The sequence below is a fragment of the Mustelus asterias genome, chromosome 15, assembly GCF_964213995.1.
Source record: "Mustelus asterias chromosome 15, sMusAst1.hap1.1, whole genome shotgun sequence".
NCBI classification, from domain to species: domain Eukaryota; kingdom Metazoa; phylum Chordata; class Chondrichthyes; order Carcharhiniformes; family Triakidae; genus Mustelus; species Mustelus asterias.
In genome coordinates, this window is record NC_135815.1 from 94,854,411 (window position 1) to 94,878,868 (window position 24,458).

The 24,458-nt window shown below is 46.9% G+C and overlaps 1 protein-coding gene across 1 annotated transcript in view; it reads left to right on the forward strand.

Annotated features, from left to right (window-relative positions):
- The window catches only part of plcb1 (phospholipase C beta 1), a 751,388-nt gene that overhangs the window by 638,883 nt on the left and 88,047 nt on the right, over positions 1-24,458 (forward strand). Inside the window, exons 19-24 of the mRNA XM_078230364.1 lie at positions 2,873-2,997; positions 7,605-7,759; positions 11,579-11,743; positions 14,208-14,307; positions 14,774-14,878; positions 15,793-15,902. Of these exons, the coding sequence (XP_078086490.1) occupies positions 2,873-2,997; positions 7,605-7,759; positions 11,579-11,743; positions 14,208-14,307; positions 14,774-14,878; positions 15,793-15,902 (760 nt within the window). The remainder of the gene's footprint in view (positions 1-2,872; positions 2,998-7,604; positions 7,760-11,578; positions 11,744-14,207; positions 14,308-14,773; positions 14,879-15,792; positions 15,903-24,458) is intronic.

Sequence of the window (24,458 nt, forward strand, 5' to 3'; positions counted from 1 at the left end):
GTATCCTTTCAATGAGTGATTACCAAACCTCCCATCGCTGTTGGCTGAAAAGAATTCAGTACGCTTTACTTTCATAGAGAGAGAGTCCGTGCTGGGTGATACCATGATGCAAAACAAAATATTTAAAATGGCGACTTTCTAAAATAGGCAGGTGACGAATCTTCAGGCTGGCGTGCCAACTTCATGTTCACTCAACACATCTTTATCAAGGCTTTTCATTTCAATATTGGCAGTCAGCTTGACACGAATGATGTATTTTATTCTGTCGTTGAAGAAAATGGCAAGTATGAACCATTCAACAAGGTCACGGCTGAACTTCCACCTCATGGACATAGAATCATACAGTGCAGAAGGAGGCCATTCGGCCCATCGAGTCTACACCGACCACAATCCCACCCAGGCCCTATCCCCATAACCCCATGCATTTACCCTAGCTAGTCCCCCTGACACTAAAGGGGCAATTTAGCATGGCCAATCTACCTAACCTGCACATCTTTGGACTGTGGGAGGAAACTGGAGCACCCGGAGGAAACCCACGCAGACACGGGGAGAATGTGCAAATTCCACATAGACATTGACCCAAGCCGAGAATCAAGCCCAAGCCCCTGGCGCTGTGAGGCAACAGTTCTAACCACTGTGCCACCATGCCACCTCAATCCCACCTTTCCACATTACTCCCATCAGCCTCAATTAACAAAGAGTGGTGTAATACTTGGAAGGATTGGCGAACACCAGTTTGTCATAGGGTCATAGTTATAGAGTCATAGCGGTTTACAGAATGGAAATTCGACCCAACTTGTCTATGCCACCCTTTCTTTCAACCACAAAGCTAGTCCCAGTTGCCCACGTTTGGCCCCTATCTCTCGATAGCCATCTCACTCATGCAACTGTCTAAATGCTTTTTAAAAGACAAAATTGTACCCGCCTCTACTACTACCTCTGGCAGCTTGATTTCAAAAAGGTATTTTGAATTTTAGCAATCACTTCAGTGAATCGTTAGAACTAGGAGCAGGAGTGGGCAATTCCACCCCTTGCTCCACCATTCAGTATGATCATGGTTGATCTCATCTCAGCCTCATCTCCACTTTCCTGCCCGCTCCTCATAACCCTCCATCCCACTACTAATTAAAAACCTCTCTATCTCCTCCTTAAATTTGCTCAATGTTCCAGTGTCCACAGCACTGTGGGGTAGAGAATTCCACAGATATATCTCCTTTTGAATAATTAATTCCTGCTGATTTCTGTTTTAATTCTGCCATCCCTTAGCCTAAAACTATGTCTTGGGTGGCACGTTGGCATAGTGGTTAGCACTGCTGCCTAACAGCGCCAGGGACTTGGATTCGATTCCCGGCCTCGGGTCACTGTCTGTGTGGAGTTTGCACATTCTTCCCGGGTCTGCGTGGGTTTCCTCCGGATGCTCCGGTTTCCTCCCACAGTCCAAAGATGTGTGGGTTAGGTGCATTCCATGATAAATTGCCCCTTAGTGTCAGGGGACTAGCTGGGGTAAATGTATGGGGTTATGGGGATAGGGCCTGTGTGGGATTGTGATCGGTGCAGACTCGATGGGCCGAATGGCCTCCTTCTGCACTGTAGTGATTCTATGATTCTCGTTCTAGAATGTCCAACGAGGGGAAACATCCCACTCCACATCTACCCGATCAATCCCCTTGAACATCTTATCTACCTCAATTCAGTCCCCTCTCATTCTCCTAAACTCCAGCAAATACGGACCTGAACTGCTCAATCTCTTTTCATAAGACAAATCCTTCATCCCTGGAATCAGTCTGGTGTTCAGACGATGCTTCTGTGACCAGTAACTCAGACTTTATCCTGTTCGAATGAGAATTTTTTTCCCCAGCATATCGAAACGCTCTTCATTCAGACGGTGACCACAAGATGGGGCTGTACCTTAACAGACACCAACAGTCGGAAGAAGCCAGAGTGATTCGAATTGTTATTTTTTAATTTACTCAAATGTTTAAACAATATTTTGAATTAGAGTAATTCAGTAAGGTGAGGGTCCGATACATATTATTGGGCAGTTTATTCAAATAGGGCGGCATGGTAGCACAGTGGTTAGCACTGCTGCTTCACAGCTCCAGGGGCCTGGGTTCGATTCCCGGCTTGGGTCACTGTCTGTGTGGAGTTTGCACATTCTCCTCGTGTCTGCGTGGGTTTCCTCCGGGTGCTCCGGTTTCCTCCCACAGTCCAAAGATGTGCGGGTTAGGTTGATTGGCCAGGTTAAAAATTGCCCCTTAGAGTCCTGAGATGCGTAGGTTAGAGGGATTAGCGGGTATAATATGTGGGGGTAGGGCCTGGGTGGGATTGTGGTCGGTGCAGACTCGATGGGCCGAATGGCCTCCTTCTGCACTGTAGGGTTTCTGTGATATATTTACACGTAGCTTGCAGCGCTAATCAAAAAGACCTTTCAGTTTGTGAGTTCTTTTGGGAAATTTTAACTTTTGGGAATTAAGGGGGTAAATAAGAGGATCAGCCTTGTGTACGGAGCATACCGCTGGTGATAATTGCCAGGCAGTTCTGGAGAGAAGTTGGAAAATATTTCCTCACACAACGGTTGGGAGAATTATGGAAATCGGCCCGACAAAAAGCAGTCGGTGCTAGCTCAATGAACAACTCTCAGCTTGATAGCTCTTTCGCTGGACAGGGGTAATGTGAGATACGAAGCCTAGACAGGTGGATGGGGTTAAGGTACAGATTGGCCTCCTCCTGTTCCTCTGTGACGAAAGGGTCTCATATCCCCTCTGGTTCTTTCCACTGTGATTGTCTTTTGTCGGATTTATGACGGATCAGTTTGGAAAACGTGTGAGCCCTTCATTTTCTGTGCACCTTTCCTTAGCAAACTCTCCGACAGATACAATAAGAGGCAGCTGAGTCGTATTTACCCAAAGGGAACGCGAGTGGATTCCTCAAACTACATGCCTCAGCTGTTCTGGAACGCTGGATGTCACTTGGTAGCTCTTAACTTCCAGACATTAGGTGAGTGTTGCAATTTTGAAGTGATTGGCCGGGTTGACATTGTGAGGCTGTTACCCTTGGTTGGAAAGTCAAGACCCAGGGGTCATAATCTCAGGTTAAGGGGTCAGCCATTTTGGATGGGGATGAAGAGAAGTTTCTTCATTCAAAAGGGTTTGTGTACATTTGGAATTCCCTACCCCAGAGAGCTTTGGATGCTCGGTCATTGAGCATATTCAAGACCAAGATTTTTAAAATTCATTCCTGGCACCTGGGCGCCACTGGCTGGCCAGCATTTATTGCCCATCTCTAGTTGCCCCAAGGCAGTTGAGAGTCAACCACATTGCTGTGGCTCTGGAGTCACATGTAGGCCAGACCAGGTAAGGACAGCAGATTTCCTTCCCTAAAGGACGTTAGTGAATCAGATGGGTTTTTCCCGACAATCAATTCACGGCCATAAGTAGATTCTTAATTCCAGATTTTTTTTATTGAATTCAAATTCCACCACCTGCCGTGGTGGGATTTGAACCCAGAACATTAGCTGAGTTGCTGGATTAATAATCTAGTGATAATACCATGAGGCCATCGCCTCCCCTAATGAGCACTACGGGAGGTAATAGATAAGGGGACAAGGCGGTCTTTTAGGGAAGGAAATCTGCCATCCTTACACGGTTTGGTCCACACGTGACTCCAGATCCACAACAACATGGGTGATTCTTAACTGCCTTTTGAAATGGCCTGGCAAGCCACTTGGTTCAAGGGCAATTAGGGTCGGGCAATAAATGCTGGCCCTGCCAGCGACATCCACACTGGGGAGGCGATGGCCAAGTGGTATTATCACTAGACTATTAATCCAGAAACTCAGTTAATGTTCTGGGGACCCGGGTTCGAATCCCACCACGACAGATGGTGGAATTTGAATTCAATTACAAAAGAAATCTGGAATTAAGAGTTTACTGATGACCATGAAACCATTGTCGATTGTCAGAAGAACCCATCTGATTCATTAATGTCTGCTGGGGAAGTAAAACTGCCGTCCTTACCTGGTCAGGCCTATATGTGACTCCAGAGACATAGCAATGTGGTTGTCTCTCAACTGTCCTCCAAGGGTAACTAGGGATGGGCAATAAATGCTGGCCCAGCCAGCGACACCCATGTCCCATGAATTAATTTAGAGAAAAGTGGAGGTGAGGTAGAAGGTTGATCACAATTCTATTGGATGATGGTTTTGACTCAAGGACCCACATGGTCCGCTCTTGCTCCTATTTCTCCAGTTCTTCTGTAGTCCTGTTCAGGAGGTTCAGTTTTGCCAAAATGAACCCAATCAGGGGGTAAACTGTCCGGTCCCAATCACCGTAGGAAGTGTAGTGGGAGAGATGGAAAATTTGGCAGACCATTTAAAGGTCGATTGACCTTGGGTGGGAACTTTTCTTCTCGGGATAGGTGCAACTGGATATTCTCGCCCCCAGGCCTTTCCAAGATCAGCTGACGGGAATGGGGACACTTCCCAAAGATGTGCGGGTTAGGTTGATTGGCCAGGTTAAAAATTGCCCCTTAGAATCCTAAGATGCGTAGGTTAGAGGGATTAGCGGGTAAATATGTGGGGGTAGGATCTGGGTGGATTTGTGGTCGGTGCAGACTCGATGGGCCGAATGGCCTCCTTCTGCACTGTAGGGTTTCTATGGTTTCTATGATGATTATTGTCCGCAACACAGGCATGTCGGAAAAGTGGGACGTGGTACTGCTCCACGCCTGAATACTCATTCAATGACCCTCTAAACCTTTCAGACTAGAATCATCCAATCCCTACAGTGCAGAAGGAGGCCATTTGGCCCATCGAGTCTGCACCGACCACAATCCCACCCAGGCCTTATCCCCGTAATCCCACGTATTTATCCCGCTAATCCCCCTGACACGAGGGGGTAATTTAGCCTGGCCAATCCACCTAACCCGCACATTTTTGGGCTGTGGGAGGAAACTGGGGCACCCGGAGGAAACCCACGCAGACACGGGGAGAGCGTGCAGACTCCGCACAGAGACTGACCCAAGCCGGGAATCAAACCCAGGTCCTTGGCACTGTGAGGCAACAGTGCTAACCACTGTGCCACCCACTAGTAAAGGGGAATTAAATTTAAGTCGCTGGAGCCGAGTGCATTAATTTGGCATTGTTAGGGGTAGAGCCACTAGCATTAATGTTGAAACATCAAGCTATCAAATCAAACCCACACATTTAAATAGCTCCAAAGTTATCAGAAGCTGATCAACCATGACTTTAATTGAAAAACCTGTTTAAAGTTTATTTATTAGTGTCACAAATCAGTTTAAATTAAAATTGCAGTGAAGTTACTGTGAAAATCCCCTAGTGGCCACACTCCGGTGCCTGTTCGGGTGCACTGAGGGAGAATTTAGCATGGACAATGCACCTAACCAGCACGTCCCATCCAGGCCTTATCCCTGTAATCCCACATATTTATCCCACTAATCCCCCTGACACGAGGGGGCAATTTAGCATGGCCAATCCACCTAACCCGCACATCTTTGGGCTGTGGGAGGAAACCGGAGCACCCGGAGGAAACCCACGCAGATACGGGGAGAATGTGCAGACTCGGCACAGACAGTGATCAAGCCGGGAATCGAACCCGGGTCCCTGGCGCTGTGAGGCAGCAGTGCTAACCACTGTGCCACTGTGCACCCTGGCTGGGACAAACCAGTAGACCCTTATGGAAAATGAGAGGGTGGTCATATTTTATCTATGAAACACATTCCAAATACAAGCTCCTTCGCAGTCAAGTAAAATAAAAGGTGAAACCAAGACGTTTTGTTTACGTCAAATATCCAACACAGCCTATCAAAATAGTCAGCCGAGAAACTCACAGTATCATACAGCACAGAGGAAGGCCACTCGAAGCATCCTGCAAGTAATCATAGAAACATAGAAATTAGAAATTAGAGGGTGGTACGGTGGCACAGTGGTTAGCACTGCTGCCTCACAGTGCCAGGGACACGGGTTCAATTCCAGCCTTGGGTCATTGTCTGTGCGGAGTCTGCATGTTCTCCAATGTCTGCATGGGTTTCCTCTGGATGCTCTGATTTCCTCCCACAGTCCAAAGATGTGCGGGTTAGGTTGATTGGCCATGTTAAATTGACCCTAGTGTCAGAGGGATTAACAGAGTAAATGAGGGTTATGGGAATACAGACTTGGTGGGATGTGGTCGGTGCAGACTCGAGGGGCCAAATGGCCTCCTGCTGTATTGTAGAGATTCTATGAGAAGCAAGAGTAGGCCATTCCATGGCTCCTTGAAAGAGATCTCTGATTATCCCCACACCCCCTGCTCCCTCCTCACTGCCCCCCCCCCCCACATTGTCCCCCGTCAAGTATTTGCCCACATTGTGTTTTGAGTGTTGTTATGGAATCTGCTTCCGTGTCCCTCCCCACCTTTCAGGCAGCACATTCCAGAGTACCAAAGCTGCCTTACGCTGAGTTAATTAATCTCAATAATGTTAACCTTAAGGGATGCCAGACCAAGAAGAGATTAAAAAGATAGACGAGTGTGTGTCCACTCCTGATTATACTCAGTGGCACGGATATAAAAAGCACTGTGTGTGTGTGTGGAGTGATGATGGTGCCAGATGTCACACAAACAAGGAGCAGGAGTGGGCCATTCAGCCCCTCACGCCTGGTCTACCATTCAATACAAATCATAGAAAACCTACAGTGCAGAAGGAGCCCATTCGGCCCATCGAGTCCGCACCGACTACAATCCCGCCCAGGCCCAAACCTCACATATTTACCCTACTAATGCCCTGACACTAAGGGGCAATTTAGCATGGCCAATCCACCTAACACGCACATCTTTGGAGTGTGGGAGGAAACCGGAGCACCCAAAGAAAACCCACGCAGACATGGGGAGAAGGTGCAAACTCCACACAGACAGTTATCCAGGGCCAGAATCAAACGCGGATCCCTGATGCTGTGAGGCTGCAGTACTAACCCACTGTGCCACAGTGCTGCCATTATTGTGGCTGATTGTAATCTTAAATCTGCATCACGCCTGCCCCCAAATACGAACATACATTCGCACACACTTCGAAGGCATTGTTGTTCTCTGCTCCACTTAGAGAAATTCACCTATGAACCTCAGAGAGGAGGGAGAATCTAAAAGCAAAACCATGGTGCCAGTCATCACTAGCTTTTATTATCATAACAAAATGCTGACAGATCCCAACTCCCACAGTTATGGTGAAAGTCCGGAGCTGAATTTTAAAGTTTATTTATTAATGTCACAAGTAGGCTTACATTAACACTGCAATGAAGTTACTGTGAAAATCCCCTAGTCGACACACTCCGATGCCTGTTTGGATACACTGAGGGAGAATTTAGCGTGGCCAATGCACCTAACCAGCACGTCTTTCGGACTGTGGGAGGAAACTGGAACACCCGGAGGAAACCCACGCAGACACGGGGAGAACGTGCAGACTCCGCACAGACAGTGACCCAAGCCGGGAATCGAACCCTGGTGCTGCGAGATGGCAACGTTAACACTTGATATGCTGTTTACACCAATAGGATGAAGTCGGAAATGTGATAAGTGATAAATGTCCTTTGTTTTTGCTTTTGAATGGTGACTCAGACCTGGCCATGCAGCTGAACATGGGGATGTTCGAGCATAATGGGAAAAGTGGCTTTCGTCTGAAACCAGAGTTTATGAGACGGACCGACAAACACTTTGACCCCTTCACCGAGACCACCGTCGATGGAATAGTGGCCAACACCCTTTCAGTGAAGGTACGAAATGTTAACCCCTGATGCTGAGTTTAAAAGATGTCTTTAGGACACTGTGGGGAGACAATTGACTTTTGACGAACTGAAAAGTGGGCAATAGAATGGTTACAGTGTTAATTCCAATAATTGCTAAGGAACAACAAGGGGCGAGATTTTATGGCCTCGCTCGACCCCAGACCGGAAACTCCCGCCCGAGGTCAACGGACCTTCCCATTGTCTGCCCCGCTCCGATTCCCGGTGAAGGTTTCCAAAACTAGTCTGTACCTGAAAAACAAGTTATTTTCCAAGATGGTAAAATAAAGTCACAGGCCGGAATTTTACCGCCTCGCCCACCCCGGAATGGAGGCGGACGCGGCTCACAGAACGGAATTCTCCGTTGGTCTCGGGCAGGATTTTACGAGCCTCGCCCGAACGAGACTATAAAGTACCGGCCGCAGACTCTTCCAGTTCCTCACAGAATCCCAGAATGAAATAGTTTACATATTCTTGCATTGATTCCCTGACCCTTCCCCAGTGCTTAATTACCAACTTAAAGCATGGGCCAGAATCTTCCGGCTGTTTCTGGTGAACGGAGATTCAGCTGAGCGCCAAACAGGCACTAATCATCCACTGTCTATTTGGTCAGAAATACTGAGAGTCGTGCCTCTGTCAGGGGGTCGTAATTCGCTCAGCAATACGACACACATGGGTCTGTGTTCATTCACTGTCTGTTCAAGGCATAGCAACAGCCACTGTCCAATCAATTCCCGTGCTTGTTCCATGGCTGCACATCCTGTTCTTTGCCGCTCCCACAGTCCTTAGCCTGATAGAGAATTAGCATTTTGAACCGTTGGGCTTTGCTGGGGTTATTATGAATGCCCATCAGGATACAATATTTATTCCTCAACGCAAAGCACTTAAATAGTCTAAAACTGAAAAGAGAGACATGTTGCTGAAGCTTTTTGTCTTGCTCCAGTTAGGACAAACACAAGAATGTAAAATTTCAAACAATAACAACAATTCATTCTGTATGAGAAAAGAGTGCTGATTTGTTGGCAAGTTGTCTCTGATTGGCTGAGATGTTGCCATGGAGAAAACAACGGGACACTATTGACTCCCCGAGCTCCAAGATAATTCAAAGAAGGCTCAAAGCTTGAACATATTCCTTTTGTATGCAGGGAATGAATGAATGGTCCGCTGAGAAAGGCCTGTTTGAACCTGTGCTTGTAATAAAATTCCATAGTGCCATCACAAATAGTACACGGTGATAGTGGTTAGCACTACTGCCTCACAGAGTCAGAGACCCAGGTTTAAAGAACAAAGAACAATACAGCACAGGAACAGGCCCTTCGGCCCTCCAAGCCTGTGCCACTCATGTGCCCACGAGACCATTCTTTTGTATCCCCCTATTCCTAGTCTGTTCATGTGGCTATCTAGATAAGTCTTAAACGATCCCAGCGTGTCTGCCTCAATTCTGGTCTTGGGTGACTGTCTGTGTGGAGTTTGCACATTCTCCCCGTGTCTGCGTGGGTTTCCTCCGGGTGCTCCGGTTTCCTCCCACAGTCCAAAGATGTGCGGGTTAGGTTGATTGGCCATTTTAAATTGCTCCTTAGAGTCAGGGGGATTAACAGGATAAGGCCTGGGTGAGATTGTTGTCAGCGCAGGCTGGATGGGCCAAACGGCCTCTTTCTGCACTGTAGGGATTCTACGGGTGGTATTTTACCGGCACTTCCTGCCCGAGGTTCATACGATCCCGCCCGAGGCCAAAGGAGAATGCCATTCTCCGAGCCTCACCTGCCCCCGGAGTGTGGGCGGGCGTGCCGGTAAAATTCTGGCTTATGATTCTAAATGAGCCACATTACAAGCTCAAGAAATGCAAATTACTGCGGATGCTGGGATCTGAAACAAAAACAGAAAAATGCTGGAAAGTCTCAGCAGATCTGACAACATCTGTGGAGAGAGAATAGAGTAAGAGTTTTAACAACACCAGGTTAAAGTCCAACAGGTTTATTTGGTAGCAAATGCCATTAGCTTTCGGAGTGCTGCTCCTTCGTCAGATGGAGTGGAAATGTGCTCTCAAACAGGGCACAGAGACACAAAATCAAGTTACAGAATACTGATTAGAATGCAATTGATTCGCATTCTAATCAGTATTCTGTAACCTGATTTTGTGTCTCTGTGCCCTGTTTGAGAGCAGATTTCCACTCCATCTGACGAAGGAGCAGCGCTCTGAAAGCGAATGGCATTTGCTACCAAATAAACCTGTTGGACTTTAACCTGGTGTTGTTAAAACTCTTACTGTGTTTACCCCAGTCCAACGCCGGCATCTCCACATCATGAGAGAGAATAGAGCCAACGTTTCGAGTCTAGATGACCCTCGGTCAGAGCACTCATGAATGGTCATCTAGACTCGAAACATTGGCTCTATTCTCTCTCCATAGACGCTGTCAAGCCTGCTGAGACTTTCCAGCATTTTTCTATACATTACAAGCTCGACTGATGATCTTAAATTGGCTGTTAGTGTCGGTAATCAGCAGTCTTTACTCCTGCAGTATAGCTTATTGTGAGTTTGTTTGAAATTTGGCATTCTTGTGTTTGTCCTGATGAGTGTGGGATGAAGCACTTTAACTTTCTTTTCAACGGAATTGGAATAGATGATGTGGTCATTTATCACCTTGATTTTTTATGGAATCCTGCTGTGCTCAAATTGGTGACTGCATTTTCCTCAGTGAAACATTGACAACATTTTATTCATGCCGCATTGGCAGTAAGGCATTTTAAGGTGCCCAATACCCGGTGCCTAATTAGTGCAAATCATTTTCTTTTGCCCATCACTGATTTAAAGTTAAAAAGTTGACTTATTAGTATCACAAGTCGGCTTACATTAACACTGCAGTGAAGTTACTGTGAAAATCCCCCAGTCGCCACACACCGGCGCCTGTTCGGGTACACTGAGGGAGAATTTAGCATGGCCGATGCACCTAACCAGCACGTCTCTCGGACTGTGGGAGGAAACCGGAGCACCCGGAGGAAACCCACGCAGACACGGGGAGAATGTGCAGACTCCACACAGCCAGTGACTCAAGCCGGGAATTGAACCCAGGTCCCGTGAGGCAGCAGTGCCAACCATTGTGCCACCGTGCCACCCCGATTTAAGAAAGCGATAAAACAAATGATGATGGCTTCTCAGCCTGAAAGGTGGGGAGGCGATGGCCTAGTGGTATTATCGCTAGACTGATTAAAGCGTTTAGCAGGGTGAGCTGTTAATCAGGAGGAGGAATGGTCACTGAATGGTCCACTTAGACAGGCCTATAACCTTTATTTGTAATATCATAGAATCCCTACAGTACAGAAGAAGGCCATTGGGCCCATCAATGCTGTACCAACAACATCCCACCCAGGCCCTATTCCCGTAACCCCACACATTTACCCTGCGAATTCCCCTGACACTAGGGTCAATTGCTGTAGATGGCCTAGTGGTATTATCACTAGACTATTAATCCAGGAGTTCAGTCAATGCTCTGGGGACCTGTGTTCGAATCCCACCACGGTAGATGGTGAAATTTGAATTCAATTTAAAAAAATATGGAATTAAGAATCCACTGATGACCATGAAATCATTGTCAATTGGCCAGCCAGCGACGCCCATGTCCCACGAACAAATTTTTTAAAACTCTGACACCAAGTGGCGATGCATCGTTCTGAGCACGTCTCTCCGATTCTTGTGGTTGCAGTTTTTATGTGAACTGAGGTAGATAAAATAATGAGATTCCGTGAACAATGGCCATTTCTAGCTTTACTTGAGGTATCTCCATCAAGATATCGTTTAGTTGTTTCCTCCAGGTACTCTCTGGTCAGTTTCTTTCCGATAAGAAAGTTGGGACTTACGTGGAGATTGACATGTTTGGCCTCCCAGTGGATACGAGACGAAAGGCTTTCAAAACGAAGACTTCACAAAACAATGCGGTGAACCCAGTGTGGGAAGATGACCCCATCGTGTTTAAAAAGGTTTGTCCTTTAACTTCTGAAGCAATGCAGCATATCAATATTTCACTGAACACCAGTTAAACATATTTTTTTCTTCCTCGTAATCCCAAGAGTAAATGCCAGAGAGAGTCCTCCCCGCCAGCGGGATCTTCCAGTCCCGCTGATGGCAAACCCCCCTCCTCCCGTGGTGTTGACATCGACAGGACTGGAAGCTACCCCCACTGGCCAATGGCAAGCCGCCTACGCTGCTGGATACCACACAGCGGGGAGGGGATGGGCTGGAAAATCCCACCCAAGGTTTCAGGTCAGGAGGTCTTGTGGGCGCCTGCGTCCCTGCCTCTGAGCCAGAAGCTGTGGGTTCGAGCCCCACCCCAGGACTTAATGACCAAGGAAGATGTATTCGTAACGCGGTCAAACAGATTGATGTCAAATCCTTCCCAACGTGACAATGACAGGCTGTAAGAGTGGGAGAGAATCCTGGTTAGTCACAATTGATACGGATTGGCGCCCTCAAGCTATAAGCCTCTGGCGATAGACTAGTGATCTAGAATAGAATCATAGAATCCCTACTGTTACTTTCTGGAAGGTTCTCTTGCTTGCAGTATTTAAGGTTGTTTCCACTCTAGGTCAAGGGCGGCATGGTAGCACAGTGGTTAGCACTGCTGCCTCACAGTGTTAGGGAGCCAAGTTCAATTCCAACCTCGGGTAACTGTCTGTGTGGAGTTTGCACGTTCTCCCCGTGTCTGCGTGGGTTTCATCCGGGTGCTCCAGTTTCCTCCCACAGTCCAAAGATGTGTAGGTTAGTGGATTGGCCATACTAAATTGCCCTTCGGTGTCCCAAGATGTGTAGGTTAGGGGAATTAGTGGGGTAAGTATGTGGGGTTACGGGGATAGGGCCTGGGTAGGATGCTGTTTCGGAGAGTCGGTGCAGAAGGGGGCCATTTGGTCATCGGGTCTGCACTGACTCTCTGACAGAGCCTCTTATCCAGGCCCTATCCCCCTAATACCACATATTTACCCCACTAATTCGCCTAACCTGCACAACTTGGGACACAAAGAGATAATTGAGCATGGCCAATCCACCTAACCCACACATTTTTGGACTGTGGGAGGAAACCGGAGCACCCAGCAGAAACCCATGCAGACACGGGGAGAATGTGCAAACTCCACACAGACAGTGACCCAAGCCAGGTCCCTGGTGCTGTGAGGCAGCAGTGCTAACCACTGTGCCACCATGCCACCCCAAGGGAGCTGGTCTGCGTGACGGACTGGGCTACATTCACGATCCTTTGTAATTTCTTGCGGTCTTGGACAGAGCAGGAGCCATACCAAGCTGTGATACAACCAGAAAGAATGCTTTCTATCGTGCATCTGTAAAGGTTGGTGAGAGTCATAGCTGACATGGCAAATTTCCTTAGTCTACGAAAGTTGGTGGGCTTTCTTAACTATAGTGTCGGCATGGGGGGACCAGGACAGGTTGGTGATGATCTGGACACCTAAAAACTTGAAGCTCTCGAACCTTTCTACTTCATCCCCATTGATGTAGACAGGGGCATGTTCTCCTTTACGCTTCCTGAAGTCGATGACAATCTCCTTCGTTTTGTTGACATTGAAGGAGAGATTATTGTTGCCGCACCAATTCACCAGATTCTCTATCTCATTCCTGTACTCTCATCATTTTGACCCATTCGGAAGCTTTTATCAAAACAAACTTTATTTAATGACGCTGTTAAAACACAACAGAAAGAACTAGCATAACTTTTACCGATTGAAATACTTAAAAATGACAAGGCCTAATTCTTAACAGCTAGCTATCTCTGTCGTTCCAATTTAAGATGGCATAGTGGTTCATTCTTTAAAGTCCTGTTTTGTTCAGTCACCAGAAATAAGTAGATGTATCAGGAGAGTTAGATGCAGATATGGGAGGTAATGGCCTAGTGGTATTATTGCTAGACTGCTGATCCCGAAACTCAGCTAATGTCTTGGGGACCCGGGTTCAAATCCCGCCACGGCAGATGGTGGAATTTGAATTCAATAAAAAATATCTGGAATTAAGAATCTATTGATGACCATGAAACCATTGTCGGAAAAACCCATCTGGTTCACTGATGCTCTTCGGGGAAGGAAATCTGCCGTCCTTACCCGGTCTGGCCTACATGTGACTCCAGAGCCACAGCAATGTGGTTGACTCTCAACTGCTCTCCAAGGGCAACTCGGAATGGGCAATAAATGCTGGCCCAGCCAGCGACGCCCATGTCCCATAAATGAATATGAAAAAAAAGGTGACAAAAGCTGTTTTGTAAATTCAATATTTTTTTGATTACTCATGGAAAGAGCAAAGCAGAACAGAAAAGAAAATGGGGACATATTGTGAAAATGCAACGCAAAATTTACCAAAAGCTTTAAAAAGCTTTTATTTTTAAAAAATCATCAAATTCTTTCACATTATTTGTTTTCTTTTCATGGAAACCCATCTCATCTGCAGGTTGTGCTACCATCTCTGTCTTCATTAAGGATATCCGTCTATGAGGAAGGAGGTAAATTTATAGGCCACCGAATATTGCCTGTACAAGCTATTCGACCAGGTAAGCACAGCTCTGTTGCCTGTACTTGTTCACAAATGTGTGCAAGGTATTATTTTCTTGCTGTTGGCCACCTTCTACCCTTAATATTGCTGAAAAAGAGACATGTCGCTGAAGTTTTCTGTCTTGCACTCATTAGGACAAACCCAAGAATGCCAAATTTCAGAGGATTGCAGCTATTTAGACTACAGGATAATAGGGTGCTGATTGGTGCAACACTTGAATATATTCCCTTTGTTTACAGGGAACGTACCCCTGCGTATGAATGTGTATCCCTTCTGGCAAGTGTAAATTAGCCACATTACAAGCTCGACTGATTATCTTTTTAAAGTTTAGTTATTAGTGTCAGAAGTAGACTTACATTAACATTGCAATGAAGTTACAGTGAAAACCCCCTTAGATTGGTTGTTAGTGTACTATTGATATACTCGGGATTATACCTGTAACTTTGGTCTTTGCTATATTTTAGGTTATCACTACATCTGTCTAAGGAATGAACGGAATCAGCCCCTGATGCTTCCTGCTCTCTTTGTATACATAGAAGTTAAAGATTATGTCCCTGATACGTTTGCAGGTAATAATGAGTTGCTTTGTTCTGTTTTGTTTCAGCGAGCAAGCAAAACTGAGACTGGTGATCAACAATGAAGGAATACTTCTGTTGGCCAATCTAATTATATCTACTTATTAATTACAATTAATATACCAGCATCTCAAGGAAAGGTTGCAGAATGATTTGAAAGTCTGTATACACAAAGTTAATTAATCAATTAATTAACCACACTCCACTGAAAATATGATCTACAGACTAACGTACTTAGAGTCATTGGCTGGAATTTTCCCGGAATCGGGGCGGGCAAGGCTCGCGGAATGGAACTCTCCATGGCCACGGGCAGGATTTTACAAGCCTAGCCTGAGCGAGGTCATAAAATCCCGCCCACAGAGTCACAGTGAGCTTTACAGCATGGAAACAGGCCCTTCAGCCCAACTTGTCCATGCTGCACTGTTTTTACCACTAAGACAGTCCCAATTGCCCGCATTTGGCCCATATCCCTCTATACCCATCTTACCCATGTAACCTTCTAAATGCTTTTTAAAAGACAAAATCGTACCCGCCTCTACTACTGCCTCTGGCAGCTCGTTCCAGACACTCACCACGCTCTGTGTGAAAAAATTGCCCCTCTGGACCCTTTTGTATCTCTCCCCTCTCACCTTAAACCTATGCCCTCTAGTTTTAGACTCCCCTACCTTTGGGAAAAGACGTTGACTATCTAGCTGATCCATGCCCCTCATTATTTTATAGACCTCTGTAAGATCACCCCTAAACCTCCTACGCTCCAGAGAAAAAAGTTCCAGTCTATCCAGCCTCTCCGTAGAACTCAAACCATCAAGTCCCGGTAGCATCCTGGTATATCTTTTGTGCACTCTTTCTAGTTTAATAATGTACTTCTGGCACATCCTCATCGCACTTCCTTTCTTTCACCCTCGCAGATGTGATTGAGGCACTGTCTAATCCGATCAGATATGTGAATTTAATGGAGCAACGAGCACAGCAGCTCGCGGCCCTAACTCTCGAGGATGAAGAGGAAGAGAAGAAAGATGTAAGGAGTGCTTTCATCTTGGTGTCGCGTGCAATGAGTGTGACGATAATCCTGATTAAAGCTGTTACCATTCGGGGCCTCTTCCCTGTGGGGAAAACACACACCATGAGGTGGATCATTGACTTTACACCCGCCCAATATTATTCAATGGAGTGTCAAATAATGGTGGTGTGGGGCGTCGGGGATGATTTGATTTGATTTGATTTATTATTGTCACATGTATTCGTATACAGTGAAAAGTATTGTTTCTTGCACGCTATACAGCCAAAAGCATACCATTCATAGAGAAGGAAAGGAGAGACTGGAGAATGTAGTGTTACAGTCATAGCTAGGATGTAGAGAAAGATCAACTTAATGCAGGGTAGGTCCATTCAAAAGGCTGATAGTAGCAGGGAAGAAGCTGTTCTTGAGTCAGTTGGAACGTGACCTCAGACTTTTATATCATTTTCCCAATGGAAGAAGGTAGAAGAGAGAATGTCCGGGCTGCGTGGGGCCCTTGCTTATGCTGGCTGCTTCTCCCAGGCCGCGGGAAGTATAGACAGAGTCAATGGGTGGGAGGCTAGTTTGAGTGATGGACAGGGCTTTGTTCACGATCCTTTGTAGTTTCTTGCAGTCTTGGGCAGAGCAGGAGCCCATACCAAGCTGTGATACAACCAGAAAGAATGCTTTCTATGGTGCAGCTGTAAAAGTTGGTGAGAGTCGTAGTGGACGTCCAAATTTCCTTAGTCTCCTGAAAAAGTAGAGGCATTGGTGGGCTTTCTTAACTATAACGTGCTGTGGAGGGAGATAGGGAGAGGAATGGAATCTTATCCCTTCGCAAGTGAGGAGTTAAGTGAAAATTGTCCCCAGTGTGCCAAGGAAATATTACATTCGGAAGAACCAATACTTCTTTTCTCTAATCACAGTTACTTTCTGGAAGGTTCTCTTGCTTGCAGTATTTAAGGTTGTTTCCACTCGAGGTCAAGGACGGCATGGTGGCACAGTGGTTAGCACTGCTGCCTCACAGTGCCAGGGACCCGGGTTCGATTCCCGGCTTGGGTCATTGTGCGGAGTTTGCACATTCTCGTTGTACCTGCGTGGGTTTCCCCCGGGTGCTCCGGTTTCCTCTCACAGTTCAAAGATGTGCGGGTTAGGTTGATTGGCCACGCTAAATTGCACCTTCGTGTCACAAGATATGTCGGTTAGGGGATTAATGGGGTAAATGCATGGGGATACAGGAATTGAATTACAGCATCATAGAATCCCTGCAGTACAGAAGGAGGCCATTTGGCCCATCGAGTCTGTACCAACCACAATCTCACCTCGGCCCTATTCCCTTAACCCCCATTCACCTGTTAATCCCCTGACATTAGGGTCAATTTAGCATGGCCAATCAATCTAACCCACACATCTTTGGTCTGTGGGAGTGTCCCAGTGGTGGGGTGGGCCTGGGTAAGACGCTCTTTCGGAGAGTCGGTGCAGACCCAATGGGCAGAATGGCCTCCCCCTGTCGAGATTCTATGATTTTATGAAATTGTCATCAATTGTGGTAAAAACCTATCAGGTGCACAAACATTCTTCAAGGAAGGAAATCTGCCATCCTCACTTGGCCTGGCCCAGATCCATTGTAATATATTTGGCCGTAATCCACCCTCTGAAATGATCTCAAACACCACTCTGTTCAAGAGCAATCTGGGATGAGCAACAAATGCCTTGCCATGAAAGAAGAAATTTGGTTTCAATGTTCTCCAACGCCAAGGTTGCCTCAAAGCAGTGACCAACTGACACAATTGCTCAACGCCGAATGGTGCCATTGGGCATTTAGTACGCATGCCAGTGCATCAACAGCTCATTTAATTCTAACTGTGACTCATTATGACATGACTCAACAGCCTGATAATCGGCCTGCTAATCCTTCCAACATTTTCTCACTGTGTGAAGATATGAAGCAAATTTTTTTCCTCTGGTTTTCTGCTTGCGATCTGTTTTTTTTGTCTCTCTGTTTGTTGAGTGCTCACAGTTGTTCTGTTGACATATTGACACTGGAAGGACTGCAGCATTGATTTATCAGACCTGGAATCACGGGTTAAACAAACAAACTACTATCATCGAATCCTTACAATACAGAAGCAGGCCATTCAGCCCATTGAGTCTCCACCAACTCTCCGAAAGAGCATCCCACCCAGGCCCTATCCCCACAACTCCAAGTATTTATCCCGCTAATCCAACATATCTTGGGACACTAAGGAGCAATTTACCATGGCCAACCCACTTGACGTGCATATTGTTGGACTGTGGGAGGAAACCGGAGCACCCGGAAGAAACCCATGCAGACACGGGGAGAACGTGCAAACTCCACACAGACAGTCACCCGAGGCCGGAATTGAACCCAGGATCCTGGCGCTGTAAGGCAGCAATGCATGACACAGTGGTTAACACTGCTGCCTCACAGCGCCAGGGACCCGGGTTCAATTCCGGCTTCAGGTGACTGCTTGTGTGGAGTTTGCACATTTTCTCCCCGTGTCTGCGTGGGTTTCCTCCGGGTGCTCCAGTTTCCTCCCACAGTCCAAAAATGTGCGGGTTATGTTGATTGGCCATGATAAATTAACCCTAATGTCAGGGGGATTAGCAGGGTAAATATGAGGGGTCGCGGGAATAGGACCTGGGTGGGATTGTGGTCGGTGCAGACTCGATAGGCCAAAATGGCCTCCTTCTGCACTGTAGAGATTCTCTGATTCTAACCACTGTGCCACCGTGCTGCCCAACTAGTGTTGTATTCTCTGCAATTTAGAAAGTTAAAGGGCGATTTGATTAAAGATGTCAAGATGTTAAGGTGAACAGAGGGGATCGAGAGAAAGAAACTATTTCCGCTAATTGGAGAGCCCTGGACTCGAAGGTCAGGGTCAAAAAAATTAGATCTGTCAGGCACGAAATTAAATCACAAATCTTCATACGACCCTCCTTTACAAACTTCCCTCTGGTGCAGTGTACTAGCCCAATCAGACGCCCCAGCCATCACCACCTTGTGAAGAGTCATGTTCTCATACAGCAGCTGACCGTTCTACCACACAATCCGGGTGACGCTGCTTCGATTCATGGCCTTTCGAATCTCTTCCCCTCACTTCCATTGGAGCAGGATCGTAAATTGAATCACCGGGCGATAGGCAATCTTGCAGAAAGGCCGGACGACAAATCACTTTCATGAGCCTGTTGGCAGTGATTGCGGAGTCGCTGTGAAAGCTCCATTCATCACTAATTTCATTCTGCAGGTGGAACATCAGCGCTGGTCTATCAATCTGGGCTTTTGCACAGCACTGTGATGTGGAAACCTGGGCCAACTAGCTCCCTCATGATGTCCCGCATTGAAGTGAACTTGTTAATGTGTTGTCCTCTTTCCAGCTTTTAATGCTTCTTAATTCTTTCGACAGAACCATAGAATCCCTACAGTGCCATTTGCCCCATCGAATCTACACCGACCACAATCCCACCCAGACTCTATCCCCGTAACCCCATGCATTTACCCGAGCTAGTCCACCTGACACTAAGGGGCAATTTAGCATGGCCGATCCACCTAACCAGCACATCTTTGGCCAAAAGAGAAAATGCTGGAAAATCTCAGCAGGTCTGGCAGCATCTGTAAGGAGAGAAAAGAGCTGATGTTTCGAGTCCAGATGACCCTTTGTCAAAAGGTCCAAAGAGCTTTTGACAAAGGGTCGTCTGGACTCGAAACATCAGCTCTTTTCTCTCCTAACAGATGCTGCCAGACCTGCTGAGATTTTCCAGCATTTTCTTTTTTGGTTTCAGATTCCAGCATCCGCAGTAATTTGCTTTTATCCCGCACATCTTTGGACTGCGGGAGGAAACCGGACCACCGGAGGAAACCCACACAGACACGGGGAGAGCATGCAAACTCCACACAGACAGTGACCCAAGGCTGGAACTGAACCCAGGTCCTTGGTACTGTGAGGCAGCAGTGCTAACCACTGTGCCACCCATTGTCTCTGCTTTGTAAGCTTTCTGAAGATAAGTGCTTAAATTACTCCCATTGTCACTCTTCAATTGCAATGTACAATCTGTCTGTGGCCATGTTTCACACACCTTGGCGTATTGGAGCATGTCATGAATTATGCTTTTTTATGAGTAATTAGGCAGCAAGTGTCTGCGTGGCTTTTCTCCCACAGTCGAAAGATGTGGGGTGGAGTTTTCCCGTCCCAACCGCCACAGGAATTGCAGCGGGTGGGACACGGAGTGTGCAAAGGTCCATTGACCTCAGGCAGGCTTTTCCGGCATTGGGGGCAAGTGCGATGGGAAAATCCCACCCGAGCAGGCTAGGTGGATTGGCCATACTAAATTGCCCCTCAGTGTCCCCAGGACTTGATTTGATTTGATTTATTACTGTCACATGTATTGGGATACAGTGAAAAGTATTGTTTCTTGCGCACTATACAGACAAAGCATACTGTTCATAGAGTACATAGAGGAAAGGTGAGGGTGCAGAATGCAGTGTTACAGTTTCAGATAGGGTGAAGAGAAAGATCAGCTCATATATAATAGGACAGCATGATGGCAGCAGGGAAGAAGCTGTTCTTGAGTCGGTTGGTACGTGATCTCAAACTTTTGTATCTTTTTCCCGACGGAAGAAGGTGGAAGAGAGAATGATGTGGAGATGCCGGCGTTGGACTGGGGTAAACACAGTAAGAAGTTTAACAACACCAGGTAGTACTTTAACCTGGTGTTGTTAAACTTCTTACTGAAGAGAGAATGTCCAGGGTGCGTGGGGTCCTTGATTATGCTGGCTGCTTTTCTGAGGCAGTGGGAAGTGTAGACAGAGTCAATGGATGGGAGGCTGGTTTGCGTGATGGATTGGGTTATATTCACAACCCTTTGTAGTTTCTTGTGGTCTTGGGCAGAGCAGGAGCCATACCAAGCTGTGATGCATCCGGAAAGAATGCTTTCTATGGTGCATTTCTAAAAATTGCTGAGAGTTGTAGCGGACATGCCAAATGTTAATGCTCTGGGGACGTGGAATCGAATCCCGCCACAGCAGATGGTGAAATTTGAATTAGCTAAAAACCTTGATTTTTAAAAAAAATGTCTAATGATGATCATGAATCCACTGTTGATTGTCGCAAAAACCCATCTGGTTCGCTAATGCCCTTTAGGGAAGGAAATCTGCCATTTTTGGCTGGTCTGGCCCACACGTGACTCCAGAGCCACAGCAATGTGGTTGACTCTCAAATGCTCTCAGGGATGGGCAATAAATGCCGGCCCAGCCAGCGACGTCCACATCCCATGGATAAATAAAAATATAAATTTTGCGGTGATGTGAAGGATGGATTCTGAGAGGCTGTTTCTCCTGGCTGAAGTCTCAAAAGAAGGAGGAGAAATGGATTTATTTTTGAAATCAGTTTCATTAGAGAAGCTTTGGAACTCCCACTCCAGCAGCTGGAGTCTGTTCGAGACCGAGATCTAGAGCTTCTGCGACAGTGCGAGAATCAAGGGATATGGGGATCAGCGGTAAAAGGCAGTTGAGGTGGTGATGCGCTATTCAGACACGAGGCTTGAAGCTCAGTAAATGAAAGGCTTTTATTTACTGTTAACGAAGCTACCAGAACTTATATACACTATCCCAGACTGAAGGGGTCCCGGCCAGAGCAGGGACTCTTATACCTCTCCCAGGAGGCGGAGCCCGACTGGGATGTGCCACAACACTACAGTACAAAGGTGTAACAACCCCACCCTAACCCAACAGCAACAATAGCACAACCCAACAGTAACATATGTACATCCTTGTAATACTGGCCAGCCCCTGGCTCAGCACTATCCAGTGGGAACCAACGATGGTTCACCATAGGTGGATCAGCCAGGAGTTGACAATGACAGAGCAGGGGTCGAGGGGCGGAATGGCCTACTCCCACTTCTGTTTCTTATGTTAATATAGTTATGAGACCATCTGCTGTTAGCTTCGGTATCCCACGAGATATTTTCAATATTCCTTCTTGCGCATTTTATTACTTTTTTTGCATGCGGCCCGGTGGCGCAGTGGTTAGCACTGCTGCCTCACAGCGGCAGGGACCAGGGTTCGATTCCCGGCTTGGGTCACTGTCTGTGTGGAGTCTGCACATTTTCCCCATGTCTGCGTGGGTTTACCCCTTGTGCCCCGGTTCCCTCCCACAGTCCAAAGATGCGCCGGTTAGGTGGATTGACCATGGTAAATTGCCCCTTGGTGTCAGGGTAGTTAGCAGGGTAAATACGTGGGATTATAGGGATAAGGCTTGGGTGGAATTGTTCTGAGTGCAGGCTTGATGGGCCGAATGGCCTCCTTCTGCACTGTCGGGATTCTATGATTTGATGCCCCTTGTAACTTTTTCTAGTTTTTTTTCCCCAGATTTCTGCCTTTCCTTCTTTTTTGTCCAAGTCTTTTCATTGTCTCCCACTTCATTTGCTCACAGCTGTTGCTTCGCGACACGAGTGAAGCCTTGGCCTTTGAGGTTAATACATTGGTTTGGTATTGTACCCTATTCTACTTTGAATGCTTCCCACTATAAACGGAAGTTACCCATGAACAGATCCTCCCAATTTACTGTGGTCAATTCACACACAATCCCTTCCATGTTTGGATCGGAGAAGCCCTACAATGCAGAAGGAGGCAATTCGGCCCAGCGAGTCTGCACCAATTCTTACCCATGCTTACCCCGTAATCCCACATATTTACCCCGTAATCCCCCTAACATATAGCTTGGTACACTGAGGGAGAATTTAGCATGGTCAAGCCACCAAACCTGCACATCTTTGGACTGTGGGAGGAAACCAGAGCACCCGGAGGAAACCCACGCAAAGACAGGGAGAAGATGCAAACTCTACACAGACAGTGACCCGAGGCTGGAATCGAACCGAGTCCCTGGCATTATGAGGCAGCAATGCTAACCACTGTGCCACCGTGCCGCCCATAATCTTTGGACTGAGGGAGGAAACCAGAGCACCCGGAGGAAGCCCAGCCTTACTTGACTTTAAATTCTTCATTTATAACTCTCCCCTAAAGGGAATATCAAATTCAGCCAAACCATAGTGATTATTTGCAAGGTGTTCCCTTACTGACAGTTACTGTTCACCAAATCCCGTGCAGTTTGTTCCCTTGTCCGTTCCATAATATATTTTTGATTTGATTTATTGTTGTCACATGTATTAGTACGCAGTGAAAATGATTGTTTCTTGCGCGCTATACAGACAAAACATACCGTACATAGAGAAGGGAAGGAGAGAGTGCAGAATGTACTGTTACAGTCATAGCTAGGGTGTAGAGAAAGATCAACTTAGTGCGCGGTAGGTCCATTCAAGAGTCTGATGGCAGCAGGGAAGAAGCTGTTCTTGTCTAGGTTGGTAGGTGACCCCAGATTTTCGTATCTTTTTCCCGATGGAAGAAAGTGGAAGCGAGAATGTCCGGGGTGCGTGGGGTTCTTGATTATGCTGGCTGCTTTGCCAAGGCAGCGGGAAGTGTAGACAGAGTCAATGGATGGGAGGCTGGTTTGCGTGATGGATTGGGCTACGTTCACGACCCTTTGTAGTTCCTTGCGGTCTTGGGCAGAGCAGGAGCCATACCAAGCTGTGATACAACCAGAAAGAATGCTTTCTATGGTGCATCTGTAAAAGTGGAAGTGCTTTTTGTGGATGGTACATACTGTGGGTCAGTGGTGGAGGGCATGAATGTTTAAGATGATGGATGAGATGCCAATCAAGTGGGCTGCTTTGTCTTGGATGGTGTCAGCTTGTTGAGTTTGTTGGAGCTGCACCCATCCAGATAATGAGGGGTATTCCATCAACTTGCTGACTTGTGCCTTGTAGATGGTGGACAGTCCTTCGGGGCATCAAGAAAGACTTATATGAATATTATAGACTCTGTAGAACTGAAAGGGACCTTTCACGGTTCCTGTGGATTTTGGCTAAGATCTGCCAAACTTTCGTAACCGTGCTCACACTCAGAGGGAGGTGAGTGGCTGCGAAAGATACAAAGGGAAGAGAATGAGCAGGGAAAGTAAAAGAGGCAAAAGAAACAGAGTTATTGTTGTGAGTCCAATGTGGCTCAAGAATCATAAGAATCCCTACCGTGCAGAAGGAGGCCATTCAGCCCATCAAGTCTGCACCGACCACAATCCCACCCAGGCCCTATCCCCATAACCTCGTGCATTTACCCCAGCTAGCCCTCCTGACATGAAGGGGCAATTTGGCATGTCCAATCCACCTAACCCGCTCATCTTTCTGATTGTGGGAGGAAACCGGAGCACCCGGAGGAAACCTGCGCAGACACAGGGAGAACGTACAGACTCCACACAGACAGTGACCCAAACGAGGAATCGAACCCGGATCCCTGGCGCTGTGAGTCAGCAGCGCTAACCACCGTGTCACCGTGCCGCCCAAGAGCAGGACTCAAAATCTGAACTCTTGTTTGTCATTCCACAGACGCTACCAGACCTGCTGAGCTTTGTTACAGCATTCTGCCTTGTTTTTATTTCCGATTCCCAGCATCCACAGTATTTTGCTTTTATTTTGTTGCTCGGATCGTTGGCTGTAATTGCAGGA